The 25,095-nt window shown below is 47.0% G+C and overlaps 1 protein-coding gene across 5 annotated transcripts in view; it reads right to left on the bottom strand.

Annotated features, from left to right (window-relative positions):
- The window catches only part of MATN2 (matrilin 2), a 134,779-nt gene extending 109,974 nt beyond the window's left edge, over nt 1–24,805 (bottom strand). For 2 of the 5 annotated variants that reach the window (XM_045077971.1, XM_045077975.1), the window contains exons 1-2: nt 24,520–24,802; nt 12,558–12,727 (exon numbers count right to left, since the gene is read on the bottom strand). In XM_045077971.1, coding sequence (XP_044933906.1) covers nt 12,558–12,702 — 145 coding nt within the window. In that variant the 5' untranslated portion in view covers nt 12,703–12,727; nt 24,520–24,802. Of the gene's footprint in view, nt 1–12,557; nt 12,728–24,519 lie in introns of all 5 variants that reach the window. The other 3 variants (XM_045077972.1, XM_045077970.1, XM_045077973.1) reach the window with 3 other exon arrangements.
- Nucleotides 24,806–25,095: the final 290 nt, after the last annotated feature.

Genomic DNA, 25,095 nt, shown 5'->3' with positions numbered 1-25,095 from the left:
GAGGTTAGTGAAAAAGTATGTGATTTTTTTCCAATCCAAATTATAGGCCCAATGAAGTCTGTCTAAAGATTCTGGTGGTCCATGGCCCCTGGGGTTAAAAACCTCTCAGCTCTCTCTAGGTAAACCGATGTGATCTAGGAATGGCTTCATTTCTACATCATCAATAAATTAACATCTCTGATCAGATCTTTTCTTATCTGTAGTGAGACTGTCATCAAATCTACCTCTCAAAGGCTCTGTGAAGAAAAGGGAGATAAGGCTAGCAAAAGATGCTTTCAAAACCTGTAGAGCTCTCTTAACAAAGGCTAGGTATTACCAGAGAAACCTAATAGTCAATGGAGACTTCTTCCCCCCATACCTGGCACATCAGCCCCCAGGTCTCAGTGTTCCCTCAGAATTTTGGTAGGAGTTTTGAGAGCTATGGGAACAAAACGCTGAGCACTTATTGTTAAATACCATGCCCTGTGTTAAATAGTGCTATGACCTGTATTTTGTATGTATGCCGATAGATTTGAAAATACAAATTAAGGAAAATGCCAATTACCAAAATAGACTCGAGAAGAAATAGGAAACCCCAATAAGACTCATGACTGTTAAAAAAAAAAAAAATTGAATTAGATGTCAGAAATACCCTCTCTACAGAAGGCATCAGGCCCAGATGGTTTTATGAGTGAGTCCCACTGGCCCTAGAGGCCATCTCTCATGGATCCCATACCAATTTTCCTGTGCTGCCTACAACTAGGGAATTTGCCTCAAACCCCAAAGCATGGCAGGTAGGGGTCCAGAAAGGACTCTGCCATACCAACAGTGCCCAAAACAATCCTGGCCTTGCCCACTGTAGATCCTCAAGGTGTATCTGTTCAATGAGTGGATGAATGATAAAACTGAGGCAAATCATGAAACAAAAAAATAACGTATTAGAGCTAAACGATTTGGGCACAGAAAAATAGCTAGGTAAAATTGATGTCTTTTCTAGTCCTCTTCATTTTGGAGATGAATTCAAGTTTGCCTGGACCAAGAGGGTGGAGGAGCCTGCTTCCTTCAGTAGATGGGACCATCATACAGGACAGCTTTAGGAACACTGGCCCTCTGGACACTTGTGGATAAATAGTACCTGTAAGGGGAGGGCATGCTTCCCTGGCTACCCCAGCAGTGAGTCCTAAACACTGAAGGATTCTGCATCTTTCACTTGGCCCAGCACAGCTCTTGTAACGTGGGGATTCTCAGGTCATACTCCTTCAGTGAATGGATCCCATCAACTGGAACAAGCCTTAGGGTCAGGGCGGGGGAATTAAGAGCTAGAGATGGAAAGCAGCCTCTCACGGTCTTTGCCAGCTCTGAGCCCTCTGGACTGGATTCCTCCACAGTTACATTATGGGCCAACCTGACTTTAAAGACCTTTGAGGTTCATTCTCCCCAGGATTCTCATGGTCCAAATGCCCCACATGGCACGTAATGCATCCTGCCTTTCCAAAGGTCCCTCCTGGCCCTGAGCCCATGTCATCAGATGCCTACATTCCTCGTTTCTCCCCTGCATCAGCTCCTTGTACATCTGGCCATCAGCTCCCTCTTTGATGTTCTCACTCCTTGGCTGGGCTTCAGCCTTACGATAACTTCTCCCTCCTCCCCCTTTCCCGGCCCCACCGTCCTCTGTGAAGCCAAAATACACACATGGCTCTCCTTTCATCTTTCCCTATAAATCAGTCTCCTCTGGATATACTGAAAGAAGGCTGTTCTGAGCTGGTGGTTCTCATTCTTGGCTCTTGAAAAGTCTTACTCGGACTTGGCTTCACATCCTGGCTACGCTGTACTCGTTTCCCATCTCCAGCCCTAGGAAGTCGGCCTCCCAACCCACCATGTTCGTCTAAGGACTCAGAAACCTCTGGAGTCTCTTTGAACATGCTTCCCCGGCATATGTCTGCAATATTCTAGCACCTTGAAATGGGAATACATGGTAAGTCAGAAAGGAGAAAGAAGCTCTTCAGGAATGTGTCAGAGAAGACGTATTGTCATCCATGATGACAGTGAAGAGCAGGGCAACTTGTTTGGACCTGCATCACATCCCCCCCAATTCCTAAGTTGAGGTCTTAAACCCTAGTACTTCCGAATGTGAGTGTATTTGGAGATGGGTTCTTTAAAGAGGTCATTAAAGTCAAATGACGTCATCAGGATGGGCTCTAATCTGATCTGACTGGTGTCCTCATAAGAAGAGGGAACGTGGAGGTAGACAGGTCCAGATGGAAGGCCACGTGAGGACACATGGGGCAATGGCAGCACTTTGGAAGGCGGCAAAAGAGGTCTCAGAAAAACCCACACTTTGCCAACACCTTGATCGTGGACTGCTAGTCTCCAGAAAGGTGAGAAAACAAATGTCTGGAGGTTAAGCCTCCCAGTGTATGGTGCTTTGTTATGCCGGCCCTAAGAAACTAATAGACAACTCAGGTCTCTGTATTTCCTCTTGAGAATACATGAAATATGTATGGGTTGATCACTCAGGAGACTTTCTGAAATAGCTCCTCTTATAATTCCAGTATCTAGGGGTCATGAAATATTTAAACATGAACTTTTTAAAATAAAGATGATTATTCTTTCTAATCATTTCGAAAGAATATAAAATGTTCTTTTAATATTTTCAGGGGAGACATGAAGAAAGATATAAGAAAGCATTTTATCAAATTTGTAGATGATTCTGAATTGCTATGTTAAGGAAGAAAAAGATTTTAATCAAGAATGAATAACTTAAATGAAGAAGATAAAATTAATGCAAAAAAAAAACCCTCAAAATGTCCCACTTAAGTTAAAAACACCTGCTCTAAGATGGCTATTAAGCCACTCAAAGTAAAGGTCTAGTCACATTCACAACTGCAAGCTGTACATGAATTAACCAAAAAAGCAAAAACAATTAACCTGTAATCATTCTTTTCATTCATTCAATTAACATTGCCAAAAATGAAGCCCAGGGATTCAACAAATTATATGTTGCCAGTCACTAAAAATTTCTCAGTTTTTCTCTTGCTTAAAATTTGTTACTGGAAAGGCTCCTATGGCAGATTGTTCCTGGAAAGAAAATACTTAGCTTTTTTTTTTTCCTTTGGTAGGAGAGAAAGTTCTTATCTCCTAGTTCAGTTCCTAATTCTGCAGGCAACTCCATAGAATCCTAGACCATGAGGGTTCACAGATTAGAGGCTTATTTTAAAACCACACAAGAGGGGGTGCCTGGGTGACTCAGTGGGTTAAGCCTCTGCCTCAGGCTCAGGTCATAATCTCAGGGTCCTGGGATTGAGCCCCCCATCGGGCTCTCTGCTCAGTGGGGAGCCTGCTTCCCCCTTTCTCTCTGCCTGCTGCTTTGCCTAGTTGTGATCTCTCTCTCTCTCTCTCTCTCTCTCTGCATCAAATAAATAAATAAAATCTTTTTAACAATAAAATAAAATAAAAAATAAAAACCACACAAGGCTTTCCGCATCCCTAAAACCCAAGGAGGTAAACTGTTTCCTTCCTGGGCTACAGAATTTCCCATGGAAGGAAAACCTGTTTCCTTGAAAGCATGGGTGTTTAGCTCTTCCTTGCCTCTGTGAGGTCTTGACAACAAGCCTGGACCCCTCTGTAACACAGCCTTCAGAGAGCCCCTCGACCTTTTCAAGCTAAACATCCTAAGGTGTTTCACATCTTTTCCACATGCCCTGGCTTCAGAAACCTTCACCACCCTGGCGGCTCCTCTCTAGACACTCCTCTTTGCTCATTTGTTCGTTCATTTACTCCTCCAGGTGTTAACAGAGTCCCCGCTGTGGACCTGGCATGTTACCGGTCACTGCAGATTCCACACAGATGATGAAACAGCCAATCGTGGCACAGCCTAGAATTGCCTCGCTGGGACATAGAGCCTGCTGGGGGAAGGCAGTGTTGGGGTATTAAATCCTGACCTAAGAAGATTAGGAGTGCTTCCGTTGAGCCCTGAAAGATGAGTCCAGTTGGGTGGGACAGAACAGAAGAGGTAGGGTTGCGGAAAAGAATTTGAACAGAAGAAAAAGCCTGTTGCGTTCTCATATCCCTCCTCCGCTGCTCAATGGTGACTGACCTTGAGCAAGACATTTCACCTCTCTATGTTTCAGTTTCTTCATCTGTAAAGTGGGGACAATAATACAGAGTGACGTGTGAAGTGCTAGCACAGTGCCTGACACATAGAGATGCTTCTCCCCCTCCCTCAAAAAAAGACAGCCCTCATTATCATCACTTTAATTATTATCATCAGTTAGGGAGACCTCGGATGTGATTGGCCAGAGGGGTAAGATCGGGTGCCCGCCCTCGGACAGGACAAGCCATCAAGGGAAAGAAGAGAGGCTATGTCACCCACAGGGAGGGTGCTCCCCACTGCCACCTCCTCATAGATGGCACTACACAGACCAAACACATGGGCAAGCTGAGGATAAAACATCCTGGGACTGAAGAAGGAAGTAAGGGAGGGAGGGAGAGATTTAAGAGGGAGAGAGAAAGGAGAGTTACAGAAAAGGAGGAGGATGAAGGGTTTAAGAGAGAAGAGAAAGGAAGAAAGAAGGGGAGACAGGAGAATCTGTAGGAGAAAAAAAGGTCAAGTTACTTATTCATTGGCTAGGAAGGCTTTTTTTTTTTTTTTTAAAGATTTTATTTATTTATTTGAGAGAGAGAATAAGCAGCGGGGGAGAGAGAGAGAAGCAGACTCCCAACCAGCAGACTCACTGCCCTGCAGGAAGCCCGATGCAGGGCTCAATCCCCAGACCCAGAAATCATGACCTGAGCCAAAGGCAGATGCTTAACCTTAACCAACTGAGCCACCCTGGGGGACCCCTGTCTAGGAAGGCTTTGTAACTTATTGGAAGTCACATAGTAGGCTTTTCTTTCTTTCTTTTTTTTTTTTAATTCTTCCAGTATAATTACAAGATAGGAATTCACAATTTGTTTTATACAGTTTATTCAACATGAATGCTAACAGAGACACTAGTTTGTACAAGAAGCAGCGAGCACAGGCAGGGAGAGAATTATTTTATGCATCTGGGCTGAACAGCAGCCACGTCAGCCCCTCCCCCCCAACCTGAGTCCTTGTTTCTAGCTGCCATTGAATAGCCTGGATGCACACTGGAGGGCTGAAGAGGGGGTGTGATGGCACTTCAAAGGACTTTACTTTTGAAAAGCCTCTGCTATAGTGAAAACAATCTGATAAGCTCTGCCCTTCATTTTTATAATCAGATCTGATAACAAAGACACACACCAGCCACTGGATTGCTTAGCTGTGTGTTAATCCGTCTGCTAGAAGAGGCTGGCTCCCTGCACGGCGGGGAGGACCCCTTCACCAACTCCCCATGGAGAGAAAACTGCCAGCAGCTTATTTTCAAAGCTTCAAACGGGGTGGACCCAGCCTACAAGTCAGTTAGTTGATACTCTCCGACTACAGTGTTCTTACAGATGTTACTCACCCCTGCATTGTGTTTCTGGCTCGTGCCCCACAGCATCTCTTCCTAAAATCCTTTCCTCCTGCCCATCCCCCTGACCCCACTTTCTAGATTTCTCTTCTACAGTGATTTTCCAATGGAGAGCTCCAGAAAGGCAACCTCTCAGGTTCCCAATTCAGACCTACTGAATCAAACCCCCTGTGCTCCTACTGTCCCCTCTACCTCCCTTTCTGATCCTGCTACTCCACCCCACCCGCTGTCCTGCCCCCTCTCCCCTACTTGGTCCTTGCCGCTTCCAGTCAGCGATGAGAGAAGAATTAGGTACAAACAAGTCACAAACAAAAGGGGGGAGATGCTGCTGCCCAGCCTCCTACCTGATTCTACTGCTCCACCTCTTCTGTTTCAAAACCCTCCTTAGCCTCCAGATTATGGTTCCCCCTTGGCTCTCCCACCTGCAGAAAGTGAAAGAAAGCCAAGGACTGCACTGGGAGGTTCAACCACAGAAGCCAGAGAAGGGACATCAGGAAGGCACAGGAATTTAGATCTGTCATCACATCCTAGATGAGACCTGAAGATCACTGACTTCAACCACCTCCTTTGGTAGACGAACAAACCAGAGGACCCAGCGACTTGCCCAACGTCACCTGCTAAGCGTAAGTGGAATCAAGACTACAACCGTCCACATAGGGATGAAATCAGCCACCTGTATGTCTCATCCACTCAGTCATTCAACAAGCACCGAGCTTTACTGTGGGCTGGACCCAGCACCAGGGCTTGAGGTCCACAGACCCCAAGGGAACCAGCAGCAGCAGCATCTCCAAGTACGGATGGACACTTCATGGTTTGCTCAGAAACTCCTGGTCAGGGAGCAAGCTCGAGTGTGAGGTGCCTTTTCCTTTGTTCAAACACACCTTCCCTAAGCCATGCAACTTCTCCCTAAGAGGCATGGGGTGGGAATGGGCACCTTTTCTTCCTGGGTTTGCAGAAGTTTTGACAAGCTTGCCAAATTGCTTAGCTTCTCTGAGCGTGGGCTTCCTCTCCTGAAAATGAGATAAACCAATAACCACCTTGCAGTGCTTCATCTTTTTTCTCTCAGATTCAATGAGCAAGCAGGGTCCTACTCCCAGCAGGGGCTCCGAAATTGAGAGCAGCCTCCCAGAGGTGCTCTGAGACCTGAAAAACCGTCTTGATCTTCAAAGGTTTATAGTCTGGTGGTAAAAACAAGGCAAGTAAAAAAATATCCAGAGTAGGAATCCATCTTGGGTAGGCGCCGCTCTGACCCCTTGGAAGATAAGGCAGACAGGGTCGACCACTTAGCAGAGGACCCGTAGGGGGCGTGGTCCATCCCAGGAGGGTCCTGCCTGACTGTGAGAGGGACAAGTGGCATTTGGACTGGCCCTGACTGATCACTGGCCTTGGCTAAGGAAAGAAATTCCAAGTAGAAGAAAGAGGCCGAACAAAGCCCCTGAAAGCTCAGGGAAGGAGACAAAAGTTCAAATCGTGATAAAGTGGCTCCAGGGAATATAAAGCCTGTGGCCTCAAGGGGTCTCTCTCTCCAGGAGCCAGAAACTCTGACGGCCTGTGGCATCTGCTGTTCTTCCCTCATTGAGAGTGCCAACATGTGTCAGTTAGGAGGATTGTTTTAGGACGCTGAAATTCATTTACTGGCAGCCAACCCTTGAAAACGTTAATTATTTTCAACTTAGGCAAAAACCTCCATTGGCAAGAGAGTAGGACATTCTTAAACTCAATTCTCTTGGCTGGCCCCTTCCTTCAGGCATGTTGCTAATTTTGCAGGCTTCAGGTCCTTATATGAAACACATTGCATTCTCACTAATATTTTGATGTCAGATTTCATTAGAAATGTATGTAGGAATGGAAATAAGTCCCTCATAAGTGCTGTGATTTCCAAGGAACAGAACTTGGAGCTGTATATGGTGAGTTTTTGGAGTGTCTCCATTAGCTTTATTTTTAAGTAACAAATTAACTGTTGTGAAGAAATTTCACTGAATTCTGTAGCCCTGACCTCTGGAATTTTCCCTAGAGAGTATATGTTGGCAGGAGTAGAGGGGGTGCATCGGGAAGAAGGGGTTCAGCTCCCCCATCCCTTAACCGTATTATGGGGCTAGCCTTCTTGAAAACCTCTACCTTCCACTTAAAACGCTCTCTCTTAAATCACAAACACGAACTCTGTGTGGGTACTATTGCTCCAAAGGTGTATCTGTTACAGGGAAGGGAAGAGGTTTCGAGGTTAGCAGAAATAAAATGAGCGAGGTTGGTAAATTTAGAAAAGAACGTGCATGTCAACAAGACCTTGTAGAAGGCAAACAAAACAGGGAGAGCCAGCCCACAGAAGTGGAGACACTTTGTGGACTCTCATTCTAGGAGGGAGGAGTCCAGTAGAGTGGGAGTTTGGGCAAAGGGTTAAGGTTTCCAAAAGGCTGATAAGAATCCTGCGGTTCCCCTGGCAACAGCTCTGCCCCCATAAGGCAGTGATAGAGTAAAGAGAAAAACTGTGCACAAGCAAAGGAGGCAGTAATTGGGGTGGAGACAACATGACTTCTGGTGCACCCCACCTTGAAGGGCCTAAGGAGGAGTTGGGAGTTTGGGAGGGGATGTGCGCCGCTGATAAAGAATGAGGACAGAGGGATGAATCTGGAAGCTTTCGCTGGCTTACACTCTGGGTACAGCCCATCCTGCAGCACCGACCCCATTCGCTAGCCAGGACGCCTGGAAGGGACTTGGAGCTGGAGAATGGGCTCCTTCATTCTCCTGGTGGCCTGTGCATAGAGGCTCTCCCTGCCCTTTGCCACGGCCCAGGAAGGCTGAGGCTCTCCAAACGACACAGAGAATGGAAAGCGGGTCAGCAGTGATCACTACCGGTGCCCAAACTCTTTGTTGGAGCCCCGGAGACCCCGGCCCTCAGTGATTTGGTTCCCTCCTCCAGCTTGTCTCCGGTTCACACCACCCGCCTCATGGTGTGGCAGTCCTCCAGGGCCTGACCGGGTCCCACCTGACGCTCGAGCCTCAGTGCTCCCGCCCGCTCGTCCCTCAGCGGGGAGCTCTGCTTTCACCAGGAACGCTGCCCTAAACCAGCTATTTTCCAAGGGTGGCTTAGGGGTCCCTGAGGGTCCCTGAGATCCCTTCAAAGGGCCCATGAGGTCAGAACTATACCCATAATAGCACGAATATTTGCTTTTTATATTACTATTTTCCAATGAGTACACAGAGCATGAAAAGTTTACTGATGTGGTTTTCATTTCCATATTGCAGCTAACCTTTAAGAAACCACCATTTGCCAAGTTTGGGTGTTATCTCAAAGAAGAATATCCGCAATTACATCAAGAGGAAATTAAAATGCTTTTCCTTTTTCAGACTACGTATCTGCAGGAGGCCATAGTTTCTTCATGTAGTCCAACCAAAACATTTCATGACACACTCAATGGACAAGGTAAGAATCCAGCTATCTTCCTTTAAGCCAGACACGGAAGAGATTTGCAAAAATGTAGAAGAGTGCCATTCTTTTTTAACTAAGAAAAGGTCGCTTTTTATGCAAGTATTTATATGTACGTTAGGGGTTATGTTGTGGGTCTCTTATCACTATTTTTAAATTAATTAACTCATTAAGGAATTTTTTTTTTAAGTTCTCCACTTTAGCTTATGACCCAGTAAATGTCAATAGATCTTCGAGGTCCTCAATAATTTTTTACTGAAAAGGGATCCTGAGACCAAAACGTTTGAGACCCACTGCCTTACATCGAGTGAACGGCAGGCCGCATGGAGCTGTAGGTTAGCTAATGTAATTTCTGCTGCACATCAATGCACCAAATTAACGATCTTTGTCCATGTCTGTCTCCCCCACTACACCTGTGCTTCCTGAACCCACAATGTCTGCCACACAGCAGAACTCGATGAATGAGGGACGTAGAAGATAAGCCCACAGGACACACATCACCCCAGACTACCGCCTGGGCTGCCTGCAAACATTCATAAGTGGGGCACATACATACATGCATTATTTTTTTTAATTGGCTCAAGTTGTTACTGGAACTCTGATTTGACTTTAGACATACAGTATAATTTTTTTTAATCAAAACATTCAAATGAGGAATTAACCTAAGAAGCAATTCTGTTTCTCTGTTAAAACATTTGGAGATATCCTTGCAAGTAAGTAACTAGTGAAATAAGTCACCCAGGGTATGCGTTCAATACAGACACAATGATTTGCCATAAAAGTGAAATGTGCCTGGGCAATGTTTAGAACATCGAAAACAAAAAGCTGAGAAAAGCAAACGCCCATAAGAGGGAAGATACAATATCCTGTGAATGAAGAGGAAATCAAGTATTGGGACAAGGACTCCAGTGAATGTGGCTTCTGCATCTTTGTTCCCTGTCAAAGGAAGACCAAAAGCAGATGACACTTAGAATCCAGGCCAAAGCTGTGGTTTTTGACGTCTGGTTTCATGATTCTCACTCAATCACATTCACAGGTCCAGCAGCCCTCCAAGCACACCTGGGAGTGGCCACTGGCCATGCTCTGGAGTGAGAAGAGGCGCCCTGTTCCATCCTTTTTGTCTCTGGCACATTCTCCAGCAAAATGAGGAATAGGAGGCAATACTGGACGTGGGGCTGATTTCAGACAACGAGGGGTTTCTACTTCAAAGCCTGAGCTTGGGGTGACAAAGAGGACAGTGAATGCTGACAGCTAGCTAGGGAAGATGCAGTATGTGTGGGTCGGGGGGAGGAGGAATTTGGGGCCAAGAGGAGTTTGTTTTTCCAGCTAAGTGTGTGGTGGCTCATTCTGAAAGCCCCATCAGAAACCCAACTGCGGGGAGGGGTCCTCCTGGTTGCTCAGTGGATTAAAGCCTCTGCCTTCGGCTCAGGTCATGATCTCAAGGTCCTGAGATGGAGCCCTGCATCAGGATCTCTGCTTAGCGGGGAGCCTGCTTCCTCCCACCCCTGCCTGCCTCTCTGCCTACTTGTGATCTCTCTTTCTCTGTCAAATAAATAAATAAATAAATAAATAAATAAATAAATAAATAAATAAAAAGAAAGAAAGAGACCCAACTGGGCAGTGGCGGCTGGTGCCATATGAATCAGGCATTTTAAGTGTTATTTTTTTTTCCCCTCTGTGTGTGTGTGTGTGTGTGTGTGTGTACACATACACGTTTATCATCTTGAATTTGTTTTTAAAAAAGCCCTTCTGTGTACTAGACATGCCCGAGTCCAAGCCACATCTGCAAAGGTCTTTTGCTGATGTCACTATGGAAACACATTCTCAGAAGACTAAAGACAAGAAGGCCCGATATCATGGGGCCAACATTTAGTGAAAGATTTTAACCTCTCAAAACAGAGTGTTTGATCACTAGCCATCAGGGAGATTCAAATTAAAACCACATTGAGATACCACCTTACACCAGTTAGAATGGCCAAAATTAGCAAGACAGGAAACAACATGTGTTGGAGAAGATGTGGAGAAAGGGGAACCCTCTTATACTGTTGGAACCCTCTTACACTTTGGAAAACAGTGTGGAGATTCCTCAAGAAATAAAAAATAGAGCTTCCCTATGACCCTGCAATCGCACTACTGGGTATTTACCCCAAAGATACAGATGTAGTGAAAAGAAGGGCCATCTGTACCCCAATGTTTATAGCAGCAATGGCCATGGTCACCAAACTGTGGAAAGAAACAAGATGCTCTTCAACGGACGAATGGATAAGGAAGATGTGGTCCATATACACTATGGAGTATTATGACTCCATCAGAAAGGACGAATACCCAACTTTTGTAGCAACATGGACGGGACTGGAAGAGATTATGCTGAGTGAAATAAGTCAGGCAGAGAGAGTCAATTATCATATGGTTTCACTTATTTGTGGAGCATAACAAATAGCATGGAGGACAAGGGGAGATGGAGAGGAGAAGGGAGTTGAGGGAAATTGGAAGGGGAGGTGAACCATGAGAGACTATGGACTCTGAAAAACAATCTGAGGGTTTTGAAGGGGCGGGGGGTGGGCGGTTGGGGGAACCAGGTGGTGGGTATTAGAGAAGCCACAGATTGCATGGAGCACTGGGTGTGGTGCAAAAACAATGAATACTGTTATGCTGAAAATAAATTTAAAAAAATAAAAAATAAAAGAGTGTTTGGGGGTTCCCCTGGTCTCTGATTATAATTTTGAATGCTGAGGCAAGCAGGCAGTAGGGCGCTTCTCTCAATAGCCTTCAGAGGGGGTCAAATTCTGCCAGCTGGCCACCAAGCTATAAAACACAGCTTCCGAGAACTTCATAGAACAACAGTTGTCATAAAGCTATCACTCATTGCCTCCCTAGAGTTTACATTTAACTTATTTTCTCCTCACAAAAATATTCCAAGGTCAGCATTAACATTCCCATTTTTATGGATGGCAAACTGACCTCAGAGGGACTACACCGCCTAAGTATACGCACGTAGTAAGTACCAGATCTATGCCAAAACCCATTCTCTTTCCACTGGCCAACCTTCCTATTACCTCCACATCTGGGCTTGCCAGAGCCTGTACTTACAACCAGCTCCGTTTATCCACACTCTGTATGTTTTTAGGATCTCTCCTTTCTCTTGCAGAAAGAGAAAAATTCACCTGAAGAAAACATGTCCATAAGAGAACCCCGATATTTTCTACTCCAAATATCTTGATTCCATTCACAGTGTCCACATCTCTCTTCTGAGTCTGCTCCCACCTTCCATGAACCCACCTACTTGTTTTCCCACGCTACCATGCAGGGGAGCATTATTAACATGGATTAGCTGGACAAATCCAATTAAAAACTCTCCTAACACCTTTGTTCAGAGAAGTACCACCAGGACTTTTTCAGATCTTTTCCTTGACCTTTTCAGATCTTTTCCTTGCATACTGGAGAAAAGTCATGAGCCTCAGATTAAACGGAAGGATCTGAAATAGAAGGGTTTCTATTTCATTTTGAGAACCCCATGCCCTCATTGCCGATGAGATCTACTCCCTCTGCCACCCCACCCCATCCCCCAAAACCCAGGGATAAGAGCGCTTCCCTACTGACATGTGTCCATCCCCGGTCAGGAGGTCCGCCCATAAGCCCCTCTTCCTGCTTGCTTCAGAGGCAGAGCCCCGATCACTCACCCAGGAGGGCCGTCTGGGGGTGGGTCCCAGAGTGTCTCCCTCTAGAGATGGACCTCGAGGGGGGCCGCTCCCTGGCCTCAGTGGGGAGGAGAAGAAGGGTCTGTCCAAGCACCAACAGAAAGCAGCCCACCAGCATCTTTTCCATCTTCGAGAAGAGGAGGAGGGGAAGGCTGTGACAGACACAACAGGAGAAGGGAGCAGGGTGAGATTTCCAGGTCTCCTTGAACTCTAGGCGCTGCAGACCCGCTGTGCCACCTTTTCAGTATCAAACGTGCCCCTTGTCCTTAACATGTCATTTATGTGTTTGATCCTTAAGAACCCAAGGAACTTCCATTGGGAGGTTCTTGAATACTCTGAGCAGGGCAAGCGTATGAAAATTTTTCATCATTTTGTTCTCTCTGAGACTGAATGGAAAACTTGACAGGGGAAAAAAAAAATCTAACCTCAGGTTTCTCTTTAGTTATTTATTATCATTTGTTTATAATAATCATATTCTATATCTTGGATTTGAAAAAGGAAAAAGTATATCTGAAGATTCCAAGTACCATTACTCCTTCAGTCTGATAATAGGGTATCCTCCAAATAAGTATATATAAATTCCCAAGGCATTCAGGTCCGGCGGACACAAGGTAGCATCCCATAGCGAGCCTCCCTGCCTCCCCCACACGAAAGTGAAGAGGCAGCATGGTACACAGTGGGCAAGGGCCTGGACTCCGGCACCAAACTTCCTGGCTTTGAATCCCAACTCTGACACTCACCAACTGTTTCTTAAGACCCTGGCCAAGCTACTTAACCTCCCGAGCCTTGTGGGAATATGGGATACTATTAGTTAACTGAGTGAGTTAATACATGTAACTGAAGCATTTAGCATAGTGCCTGGCACACATGGGGAGGTGGGGACAAGCAAATGAGCAAAGGCGCTGGGGGACCAGAGAATAGGATCAAACCCAGTGTTGAGCAGGAAGCTCGCAGGTGCGTAAAGAACTCTAACTCTGAGTTGAGCTCCAGGTACCCCCAGGAGCAAGGGGACTTAGAACCAAAGGAACCCTGTCTACCAGGACAGCACTGCCTTTACCCATTTTCTGTATTGGCATAGGCGGTATAGAGGCTCAGAAGGATTCTAAGCAGGGAAGTGACAGGGTCAGAACCAGGTCTTTCCAGGATAGCCAGTCTCAACGCTTCACATGGGACGAGAAAGGAACTTGGCCACATGGTGAGTGACATCAAGACTATTCTGTCTGGGGGCACTTGGGTGGCTCAGTGAGTTAAGTACCTTGACTCTTTTTTTTTTTTTTAAGATTTTATTTATTTATTTGACAGAGAGAGATCACAAGTAGGCAGAGAGACAGGCAGAGAGAGAGAGGAAGAAGCAGGCTCCCTGCCGAGCAGAGAGCCCGATGTGGGACTCGATCCCGGGACCCCGAGATCATGACCTGAGCCGAAGGCAGCGGCTTAACCACTGAGCCACCCAGGCGCCCCAGTACCTTGACTCTTGATTTTGGCTCAGGTCATGATCTCATCGTCGTGAGACCGATCCCCACGTCAGGCTCCATGCTGAGCATGGAGCCTGCTTGAGATTCTTCTCTCTCCCTCTGCCCCTGCCCCTCATCTACTAGCCACCACCACCCCCTGCTTGCACTCTTTCTCTCTCTCAGGTAAATAAATAAATCCTAAAAGAAAAGACTGTCCTGCTTGGCAAAACCTCATGAAGAAGGCAATGTCCTGAGACTAGGTTTAAATTTCCCACTTTCTACGCATATAACGAGTGTCTTTGCAATTTATTAATTTACATAAATTAGGTGGGGAGGAGGGAAGACTTAAGGTGGAACAACATTTAAGTAACATCACATGCATATAAAATCTTTACTGAGTTCTTATCTCGTGCTTGGCAATTTCACCCAACTGACTTCATTTTATCCTCATGCCTAACTTGCAGAAATCAGAATGATTACCTCTGCTTTTTAGAGATGAGGAAACAGAGGCTCAGAGCAGCTAGCTCAATCACTTGATCAAGGTCAAACAGCTAAAGTAAGTAGCAAAGCAGGGATTCAAACCTAGGGTAAGCAGGCCAATTTACCAAGTCAGTGATTAGCAGAAAACCCAATGAGCTGCTGGTAAAATGCGCAGAAGACAATTCACAAAAGGGCATGGCTGTTTCGCTGTCAGAGGCAGGAACAAGGCAGGGCCAGGCCAAAGACCATTTCCCAAAACTTAAAAACAAAAACAAAAACAAAAAAAAACCCACCTCGGAAATAAGTGAATAGTTTGTTCAGCAGATTGCTTTTAGGAGTTGACCTGGCAATAAACCCAGGCTGTCAACCTTCAAAGTCCACAGTTTTGCACACTTGCTATGTACAGCTAAGTCACTTTTCCCCTATGCATTAAAATTATATTAAAAATAGCAAATGGGGGTACCTGGGTGGCTCAGTGGGTTAAAGCCTCTGCTTTCGGCTCAGGTCATGATCCCAGAGTCCTGGGATCGAGCCCTGCATTGGGCTCTCTGCTCAGCAGGGAGCCTGCTTCCTCCTCTCTCTGCCCACCTCTCTGCCTACTTGTGACCTCTGTCTGTCAAATAAATAAATAAAATCTTTAAAAAAAAAAAAAAGGAGGAAATACTGTATTTTTAAAAAATATAGCAAATGTTTGGGGGTGTCTGAGTTGTTCAGTCGGCGGGGTGTCTGCCTTCGGCTCAGGTCATGATCACGGGGTCCTGAGATCTAGCCCAGCATCAGGCTCCCCACTCTGCAAGGAGACTCATTCTCCCTCTCCCACTCCCCCTGCTTGTGCTCTCTCTCTCTCTCTTGCTCTCTCTCTCTCTCAAATAAATACAAAAAATCTTAAAAAAAAAAAAAATAAAAACAGCAAGTGGTTGTACAGCACTTACTATGTGCCAGGCACTGGGCCAAATGCTTAATTTAAGTGTATTAAATCATTTAATTCTAGCAGTGACTCAGAGAAGGTAGGTGATTTACCTAAGGTTATGCAGCTGATAAAGCCGTGAGGCTCAGGGGCATACGGGCTCATTCCTGAGAACTACAGCCCCCAGCTTTTTAAACAGATTAAATTCTTCACTAATTAGATTGGCCCCTTTTCATAGCTTTAACTGTGAGATTCTTTCCAAGAAAAGGAACACTTAGAAGATTGTGCCTCTTTTTCTAGTCTTAAACCTACTATTTACTTTCCAGCTTCCTGGGTATTCATCACATTTTATGTGACTTTATAAGTGTGTTATGTCATTTATATGTGATTTATTACTTTACTGCTTTCTCCCTCCTCCAAACTGAGAAATACCAAGGCCCCCTTTATTTATTTTCAAACGTATACAACATGTTCTCTAGGCCCACTTCCAACCTGACATATTTGCATTTAAATCCAAACATTTGGAACATGATGTGGTGGGTGATTAGCATTTTCCAAAAACAATTTCATGTGGTTGGGGTTCCTGCTGATTTCAAGAGGTATTTGTATTTTGAGATCACCATCACTAACCAGAAGGCACTAAGGATAGGGGAAGGGTAGGGAATGAAAAATAAACAGAGCTTGGGGCCCCTGGCTGGCTCAGTCACTAGAGCCTGAGACCCTTGATCTCGGGGTGGTGAGTTCAAGCCCCATGTTGGGCGTGGAAATTACTTAAAAAAAGAAAACACAGAACTAAGCACTTCTAGGTATCGAACACCAAACAGGTTACTCTTATCTTCTTTGTGCCTCCGTCTCCTCATCTTTTTTTTTTTTTAATTTATTTATTTGACAGAGAGAGATCACAAGTAGGCAGAGAGGCAGGCAGAGAGAGAGGAGGAAGCAGGCTCCCTGCCAAGCAGATAGCCCGATGCGGGCCTTGACCCCAGGACCCTGAGATCATGCCCTGAGCCAAAGGCAGAGGCTTAACCCACTGAGCCACCCTGGCGCCCAGTCTCTGCATCTTTAAAGTGGGGATAAGAAATAGACCTGGGGGCGCCTGGGTGGCTCAGTGGGTTAAGCCGCTGCCTTCGGCTCAGGTCATGATCTCAGGGTCCTGGGATCGAGTCCCGCATCGGGCTCCCTGCTGAGCAGAGAGCCCGCTTCCCTCTCTCTCTCTCTCTGCCTGCCTCTCCATCTACTTGTGATTTCTCTCTGTCAAATAAATAAATAAAATATTAAAAAAAAAAAAAAAAGAATAGACCTGGTTGTTGTATGGATTAAATCAATCTATATATATAAAGCACATAGAACAGTGAATGGCACATAGTAAGTGCTCAGTAACTACTTGTTGTTCTTATCATTATGCAATCAAACCAATTAATATAAAGTACACAATGGTTGTTTTGTCATATTAAGCCATTTAACACACATGAAATTAACATTTATGCTTATTTATTTATGACCAGTATAATAGAACGATGACATACAAATACATAACTTAAAAATAACACTAGTATCTGAAAGTATTTAAAACGTTTCTTTTTCAAACTGCAGTGGCATGGCCAGTCACAAGCTGGTCGAAAAGATTTGCCCAACATTTCTGATCAGTTATTTATATCTGACTGTATAAAACTCTTATTAAACCCAATAAAAAGAAGACAAAAAGCCCATCTGAAAATATGTGAAATATTCACACCAGCACAGGTGACCTACTGTCCTAGTTTACCCAGAACCGCCCATGTTTGAGCACCAGACATCCTGCATCCTGATAAACTCCTCGTTCCTGGTGAGACTGAGATGTTTCCTCTTGCTACCAGCAACCTCGCTCCTCGGAATTCACCCAAAAGATACAAAAATTCATCCACACAAAGACTTATACTCAGATGGTCCTAGAAGCTTTATTTATAAAAACTAAAAACAGGATACCACCCAAACGTCCACGTATCGATGAGCGGATTAATTAACTGCGGTACCTCCGTACAATGGAATGCTACTCGGCAACTAACGGTTGGATTTTAAAATAATTATACTGAGTGCAAGCAGCCAGACACAACAGATCACATTTGGAATGATTCTGTCCATGTGACATTCAATAAAAAGCAACACTACAGGACAGAAAGCAGATCCGTGGTTCCAGGGTCCTGTGTGTCGGAAGAGAAGATCAGCTACAAAGGGACATGAGGGAAATTGGGGGGGGGGGGGGAAATTAAGTGTTTATATCATGATTATGGTGGAGGAAACATAGATGTATGCATTTGTCAGAACTCCTCAACTGTCCCCTAAAAATGATTAAATTTATCGGTATGTAAGTTATACTTCAAAAATGCTGTTTAAAAGAAACTAAAGGGATGTGGGAAAGAATATTGTACACACGCCCACATAAAGCCAGTAGGACAATATTAATATAGACAAGATAGACCTTTTTAAAAAAATCAAGTGATGGGGTGCCTGGGTGGCTCAGTGGGTTAAGCCTCTGCCTTCGGCTCAGGTCATGATCTCAGGGTCCTGGGATGGAGCCCCTGCATCGGGGTCTCTGCTCATCAGGGAGCCTGCTTCCTCCTCTCTCTCTCTGCCTGCCTCTCTGCCTAATAGTGATCTCTGTCTGTCAAATAAATAAATAAAATATATTTTTTTAAGATTTTATTTATTTAACAGAGAGAGATCACAAGTGGACAGGCAAGCAGAGAGACAGAGAGGAGGAAGCAGGCTCCCTGTGGAGCAGAGAGCCCGATGCGGGACTCGATCCCAGGACCCTGAAATCATGACCCGAGCTGAAGGCAGAGGCTCAACCCACTGAGCCATCCAGGCGCCCCCATAAATAAAATCTTTAAAAAAAAAATGAAGTGACAGTGAAACAAGAGAAAAGACGTCAGGGCATGGAACCCTTATTCATAATGTTGCTCAGCTGGGCACTTAGAGCTGAGAGCATTGAAGGACGGGCGCCAGTTCTAGTTGGGAAATGGGCTGAAGCTTGAGAAACGGGTCTTTTCATGTATGGGCATAGGAGGATGGTTGTGCTGGGAAACAGAGGTTAATTCAATCTGAACAGATTCCATGAAGCATTTAGGGGCACGGAAAGAATATTTTTTAAAAAATACAACAGCTTTGACTTTTGTTTTAACTGTGTTTCTCCTCTCCATGGGACAATGAGTCTTTTCATTAAGCTTTAACAAGGGGGTAGGGGAAAAGGGAGAGGAGACTGCTCTGACCCTCTTAGCCTTGGGTTCTTCTACGTGTCCCCATTCCAAATAAACTGTCCGGCGAGTAGAATCACAGCAGAGCCATCAGGATGTGCTGTGGGCCTTGAGAGGAGAGGCCCGGCCTGTTAGAACACCCTGCGGGATCTCAGTGCGATGACTTCTCTCTCTGGGTTTTAGTGAGCTGTAAAACGAGAGGCGTGGCGTGAGAGCCCTGTTTCTCAAGCCAAACCAGGCCACAGGCCAGCACAGTCCTGCGATCTAAAGAAGGTTGGGCATGACTTCCTACAAGGTGGTAAACTCTGTCTCTGGACAGGAAGAGAAGGTGGGGGTGGGGGTAAGCCGTTACTATTTTTTAAGTGTCTACTATGTGCCGGGGAGTGACCTTGGGCATTCTGGGTATTATCAGCTCACTAGATCCCTACAATCCTTCTGCGAAGTGGACGAGTTCCCAATTTTATGCTACTCTCCAAGACACTCTCCCAGCCCTGAGAGCTAGCTAAGGGACAAAGCCAACCTTCTATCCCTGCCATCTCCCCAGCCGGAGGAACTCAGATTCTTGTCATAGCTGGTGCCTCCCTCCACGCTGGTCCCCTTGGCCTGGGAGCCCTACGTTAACCAAAACTGCGTTCATTCCTCAAGGCTCAGCTCATCGTGTTACCCACTCTCTAAAATGTTCTCCAATTTTCCAAAGAAGGATTGATGTCTCTGTGAGACCCGAACAATGGGTCGGTTGTCCGCCCTAGCCCTCGGTTTCTTTTTCTTGCTACCAGATCTGTCTCCCTGCCTTGTCTGTGAGCTGACCGTACCTGGTCATTGCTGTATCACCCACATGCTGGGGGCCGAATTTAATAAATAAGTCCTTAGAAAATAGACAAATGTTGAACAAAAGCACTTATTGAACAGCAAAAGATCAATAAATGTTGAATCAAACGGGCCCAGTTCTACAACCGACGACTGCCAAAGTCTCAGCTCATGTCTTTCTCTACATAGGATATTTGTCTAAATACAGGTGACCCCAATGGCTATCTCCTGTGACAGGAGGACCCCCACCCTCAAATTTCTTGGCCAAGTTAAATACATAATTTTAAAAGGATATAGATACAAAATATCAGCTATCGAGTCACAATAAATAATGCATCAACGTAGTCACAAATGCCTATTCAAAATGCTTTAAATTACAAAATAATATATCACTTTAGAATTAAGGCTTTTCTCCTTAAAAATGTTCCATAAAACAATGTTTGAAAATGCTTGCCTTTCGAACATCACTATTTTGTCAACAGTGAAGATATGTTTTGAGTCTTCCAACCTCGCCACCTGTGTCTAAGTTATCTGAGCTACAGAACTTTCCAGACCTGTATATGATGCTGTCCTTGGACATTTTATCTCGGGCCAGCAGCTGTCACTTACCCACGTAATATGAAGACACCATATCTCCACCACTTGCTCCCTCATGGTGTTCTTCTTTAAAGGATTGTATCCAGCGTCACCCAATCCTTGCTACTGGGAAATTGTGCCCTCGAGCATAATTACAAAATCTGTGTCAATTTGTTTATTTTTGCGTCAATTTGCTTATTGTTTTGCTTATTTTGCGTCAATTTGCTCCTTAGCTAGATGTATACAAAGCTAGCACATGAGAACATTTTGAACTAGTGTGTCTTCCCCAAACAGCACTTTGCTTAAAATATTTTCTAGATTCCCTGTACTTTGAGAGACTTTGCAAGGACTCAAAGGGCAATTTCCTCTTTCCTAAGGAGTAATTTTGGTGGGGGGGGGGCCTCCCCTCATATTTTGGTATATATGGTCATTCCTTCCATATCTTATTTTCCTTTCCATGCACTTAAGCACCAAGTCCTGCCATTTTTTTTTTTCCCCTCAGTGATGTCTTCTCACTCATGTCTCTTCCCTTTCCATCCATACCGAAGTCACAGCCCTAGACCTTATTCCCATCAGAGAGACCACTGGTGGTTATCCCCCAATATCTTCCTACCTCTCCTTCTTTGGTAATACCCCCACTTTTGAGCTGGATGTGTGATGGGCTGGAGTAAAGACCATGGCTCCCAGTCCTCCCTTCTTGACAGCGTGACTACATGCTGGCCAGTGGGTGACCACAGTCATGGTATGTACAACTTCTGGAAAGTGTCCTAAAGGAGGGATGTGGGATTGACCTCCTTGCTTTTTGCCTTCCTGCTGGCTGGAATGAGAACATCCTGGCTGGATGCCCAGCAGTCATATTGAACCATGACCCACGACAGACATGGAAGCCACGCTCTGTGATAAAGCAAGGCACAGGAGTATTGGTCCCTGACCCCACTCACACTTTGGACTCACCGCCTCCAGGCTTCTAGAATGCAAGACAGAAATAAACTTCTTTCTCTAAGCTGCCATTATTTCACCTTTTTCTGTAAGTTGGAATGGAACATCAGTCCTAATTAATAGACTATTTCCAAGTCTCACCTAGTGAATCCATTTAGCACCAGTGCTGAATTCAATCTCCCCAAAACACTATTATGCTTATCATGTTCCGGCCCAAAAACAGCCGGTAGCTTCCAACTTCCACATGTCTATAGGATAAAATCTGGAGTCCTTAGTTTAGCATTCAAAGCCATGTTATCTGGCCCTGGGTTATAATGCTGACCTCTGCAAGTCCCCCCACCTACCCCACCAACACACACACACACACACACACACACACTCTCTCTCTCTCATTAACCCTTCAACCGCATAACCTCATACAATGTTTCTTACTCTCTGCTGGTTGGATGGAGTTTGTAACAACAGACACAGGAGTAGGTGGTCACCCCCTTTCAAAATGAACTGTGAATGGAAAGAACCCAAATGCTCCTTAACAGAAGAACAGATACACTGAGGTAAAGTCATACATGGGATATTATACAGCAAGAGAAAAGAACGAATTACCACTTTATGCATTAACGTCATGAATTTACAAACAAAATACTGAACAAAATAAAATTCAAAGTGGGCAAAGCTAATTTTCCATCACAGCAATCAGGGTAGTGGTTACACTCTGGTGTCTGTGTGCAGAAGGAGGCATGAGGGGAGTTTGGGGTGCTGGTTCTACTGATTCATCAGAATGTTGGTTACACAGTCATGAAAAGTAATCCTGCTGTATCCCTAATTGTGGCTTCCAAAGTCCCCAAATCTGGCCCTCAGGTGCCCAGATCAATGTGCGTTCTGGGCTGTGCCCGTGCTACCCCTCACCACTGACATCATCACTGCCGCCAACTTCTGACAACGGCCCAAGCCTCTGGAATCCAGCCCAGCCCTGCCTTTCTCTCTGAGTCCCTTTCAGGGTCCTGCCAGGTAAGGCAATAACGGCCGTCTGCCAAGCCACATGGCAGGGTTCAAAGATGACCTCACAGTCTGGAGCTCCAAGTGGCAACTGGTCCCTTGGAAGGGCCTCTCTGGCGCTATTTACTAGCAACAGTGACGACATGCTCCATGCTCCTTAGTGCTTCAGCCTCCCTCCTCCCTCCTCCCACGACCCTCCCAAGCTACCTCACAGGCGTGTGAAATAGGGCAGCCCTCCCCAGCGTCCCTAAAGACAGGGAGTCCCAAGAGACAGCGTTCTCTTGAACACAGTGCCACAGGCCAGAGGGCTGGAGGTCCTGGGGGAAAGCGCTAGAAACTCTGACCCACATGACTGGTCTTGAAGTCCACCACTCACCCCTGAGTCTTAGCATGTCTTCTGTCACTGCATGCCCGGCTTCACACCCACCACCTGGTGCCCGCCAGGCATTGGCACCCATCACACCCTATGGCCTGCTTTTCCTGAGACCTGAGCCTGTCTCTACTCCCCTTACCAGCCGCACCCCGGCCTTACTCCTGGCCTTCTTTTAGGCACCCGTCAGAGCTCTTTCCAGGAAAATTGTGGGATCCCTTTCTAGAATCTCCAAAGACCCTCTTATTTCTTTGCTATCTTTCAAAAAGCAATCATCTGTTTTCCTTTTCTTTAAATCTTGGGCCTCATCACAACTACTTCTTGCGGAACAGAGATACCTGGTGCTTGCTGTTGAGAGCTTAGGGCATGACTAAGAGGAGGGAGACCCAAAAGGGCTGAATTCTGCTACGGCATCTCCAGTGAGCAAACCCAGGCCACACTGGCTCCCGTTTGCCTGGGTCTGGATGCTAGGAGCAAGGAACTCTGGAGCCCTGATTTATTTAAAAAAAAAAAAGAAAAGAGAGAGAGAGAGAGAGAATCCTGGCAACTGGAAGGCCTAAGGTGGAATTCTCATGGCAGGAATAAAAGTATGGACAAACAGTGAAAAGCCATAGATCTCTGCATTCTTAAGTGGATTCTCCTCTTCTCTTCTTCTTCTTCTTCTTTTTTTTTTTTTTAAGGTCTTATTATTTGACACATACAGAGAAAGAAGAGCACAAGTAGGCAGAGCAGCAACCAGAGGGAGAGGGAGAACCAGGCTTCCCCCTGAGCAGGGAGCCCGATGCGGGGCTCAAACCCAGGACCTGAATGGAAGGCAGGCATTTAACTGACTGAGCCACCCGGGTGCCCCTCGTAAGTGGATTCCAAGGGGCCAAGCTTCAGGGGGCTAAGAGGAAGCTTTCCAGTCCACTGTCCATAAACCCACTGTGGTATCTTGACATGGTTTTATGAAGCTGTCCCTTAGAAAGCAGGAAGGGAGAGCTGTGGAAGAGTGGTCTCCAGACTGAAAAACCCCAGTTAATCACGTGTGGATTATCTGTCCCCGTCATGTACCTGTGGAGAGGCTATATTCCTGAGTTGGGAAGGAGGTACTGCTCATAAGAACTCCTTGCTTTTTCTGGAAAGAGAGGTAATAGAACTCACTACCTAGCTTTAGGACACGTCTAGAACTGTTCTAAGGACCTTAATCCTCACCCTGAAGGTGAGGATTTAATTCTGCCCTGAAGGTATTAACATCTCCACTACACAGATGAGGAAACTGAGGCATAGAGTAGTTGGGTTACTCCAAGGTTACCAACCTGTGAGCTTCCCAGCCAGGGTTTGGACCTAGGCAGGCTAATCCCAGATTCTATGACCTTGACCACCGACCCCTAAAGCCTCCCCTCTCCTGGAAGGCCCATTCAATGCACTTGGTGGAGATGCTTCCTGGCCCCCTGATTCATGACAATTTGGAACCTGGTCAGTTGGGTTAGTCCGGGGGGAGGGGGGCGGTGTCTGTTCCCGAGAAGCTGCCTTCCTGGGCGTCCAGTCCTGGCCACCTTGTCTCCTCCCCAAACTGTCCGGGGTTTCTAGCAACTACCACAAAATACCCCCCGCTTTTTCTCCCATCTCCACATGGAGAGACAAGGGAGAACCAAGAACAAAATCCAGATAACAGGGCATGAAAATACCAGCCGACCGAGGGGAGGAATCCGATTCGATCTGGCCTGCCAGTGAGAAAGAAATCTCACTGGATGCCTGCTCAACAAGTCTCAGCCTCCCCGTCCCCGCGGCCGTGGGAGCCCAGGTCCGGAATGCGCGCTGCGGGGCACAGCGCCCCCACGGGGCACTGCGGGTGCGCCCGGGGCAGGGAGCGCTCCCCGCTCGCCCGGCCAGAGTGGCCAGTCTTCTCCCCGCCTGAGGGGGGTCTGGGCAGCGCCGCCCGCCACCCGCGCGCGCCCAGCAGGGTCGGGAGCCACAAGCCCCCGGGCGGAGGGGGCGCCCGGACCGGAGGGGCCGCGCCAAGCCGCAGGCGGGGGCCGGGGCTAGGCGGGCAGGCAGGCCTGGGGCAGCGCCCGCGTGCGCCCGTCCGCCCGCGCTCTGCGGGTCTGGATGTCGGTCTGTCAGGCGGTCGGCCGGTCTGTCCGCGCCTCGGGGCGGCGGGGCCGCGCGGAGATCCCCGGGGAAAGCGCGCCCCGCTCACCTGCAGCCGCCGCCGCCGCGGGCGCCTGAGCAGCGAGACGGGCGCAGCCACCCGGGTCTTCGTCGCCGACCTCCTCGCCGCTCGGGGAGGCGCCGTTCTCCTCGGGGGTCGCTCGCGGGAGCCGCGGAAGAAGCCCGAGCCTCGGCCGCTGTCTCCTCCTTCGCCGCTTCCTCCAAGTCCCATCCCAGAGCGCTCCCCTCGCTCGCTGGCTGCCTGCGAGGCTCGGGGCCAGCGCGGGAGGGCGGCGGGGAGGCGGCGCCGCGGCGAGGGTGGGGAGCGGGCCGGGCGGAAGGAGGGGTGTCGTCTTCGGGGATGGGGAAGGCGCGGGAAGGGAGCGGCGGCCACTGCGGCCCCACCCTGCGGGCAGCGGGGGAGCCGGGCACCCTGGCCGTGCGCCCTGCCTGCTGCCACCCCGCTCCGCTCGGCCCCCTCCGCCAGCCCAGGCGGGCTGCGGACTCCAGGGGTCCGGACCGCAGACTCTGAACAACAGAGGCTCTGGGGGACTTGGCGGGGTGGGGTGGAGGGACAGCATCTCCTGAGGCAAGGGGGGCATGGCAGGGGTACTGTGTCCTGAAC

Source organism: Mustela putorius, unplaced genomic scaffold (genome assembly GCF_011764305.1).
Source record: "Mustela putorius furo isolate JIRA1106 unplaced genomic scaffold, ASM1176430v1.1 tig00000228_pilon_pilon_pilon, whole genome shotgun sequence".
Lineage (NCBI taxonomy): Eukaryota > Metazoa > Chordata > Mammalia > Carnivora > Mustelidae > Mustela > Mustela putorius.
The sequence above is the reverse complement of the archived record's forward strand: the minus strand, read 5'-3'. Positions and strand labels throughout refer to the sequence as shown.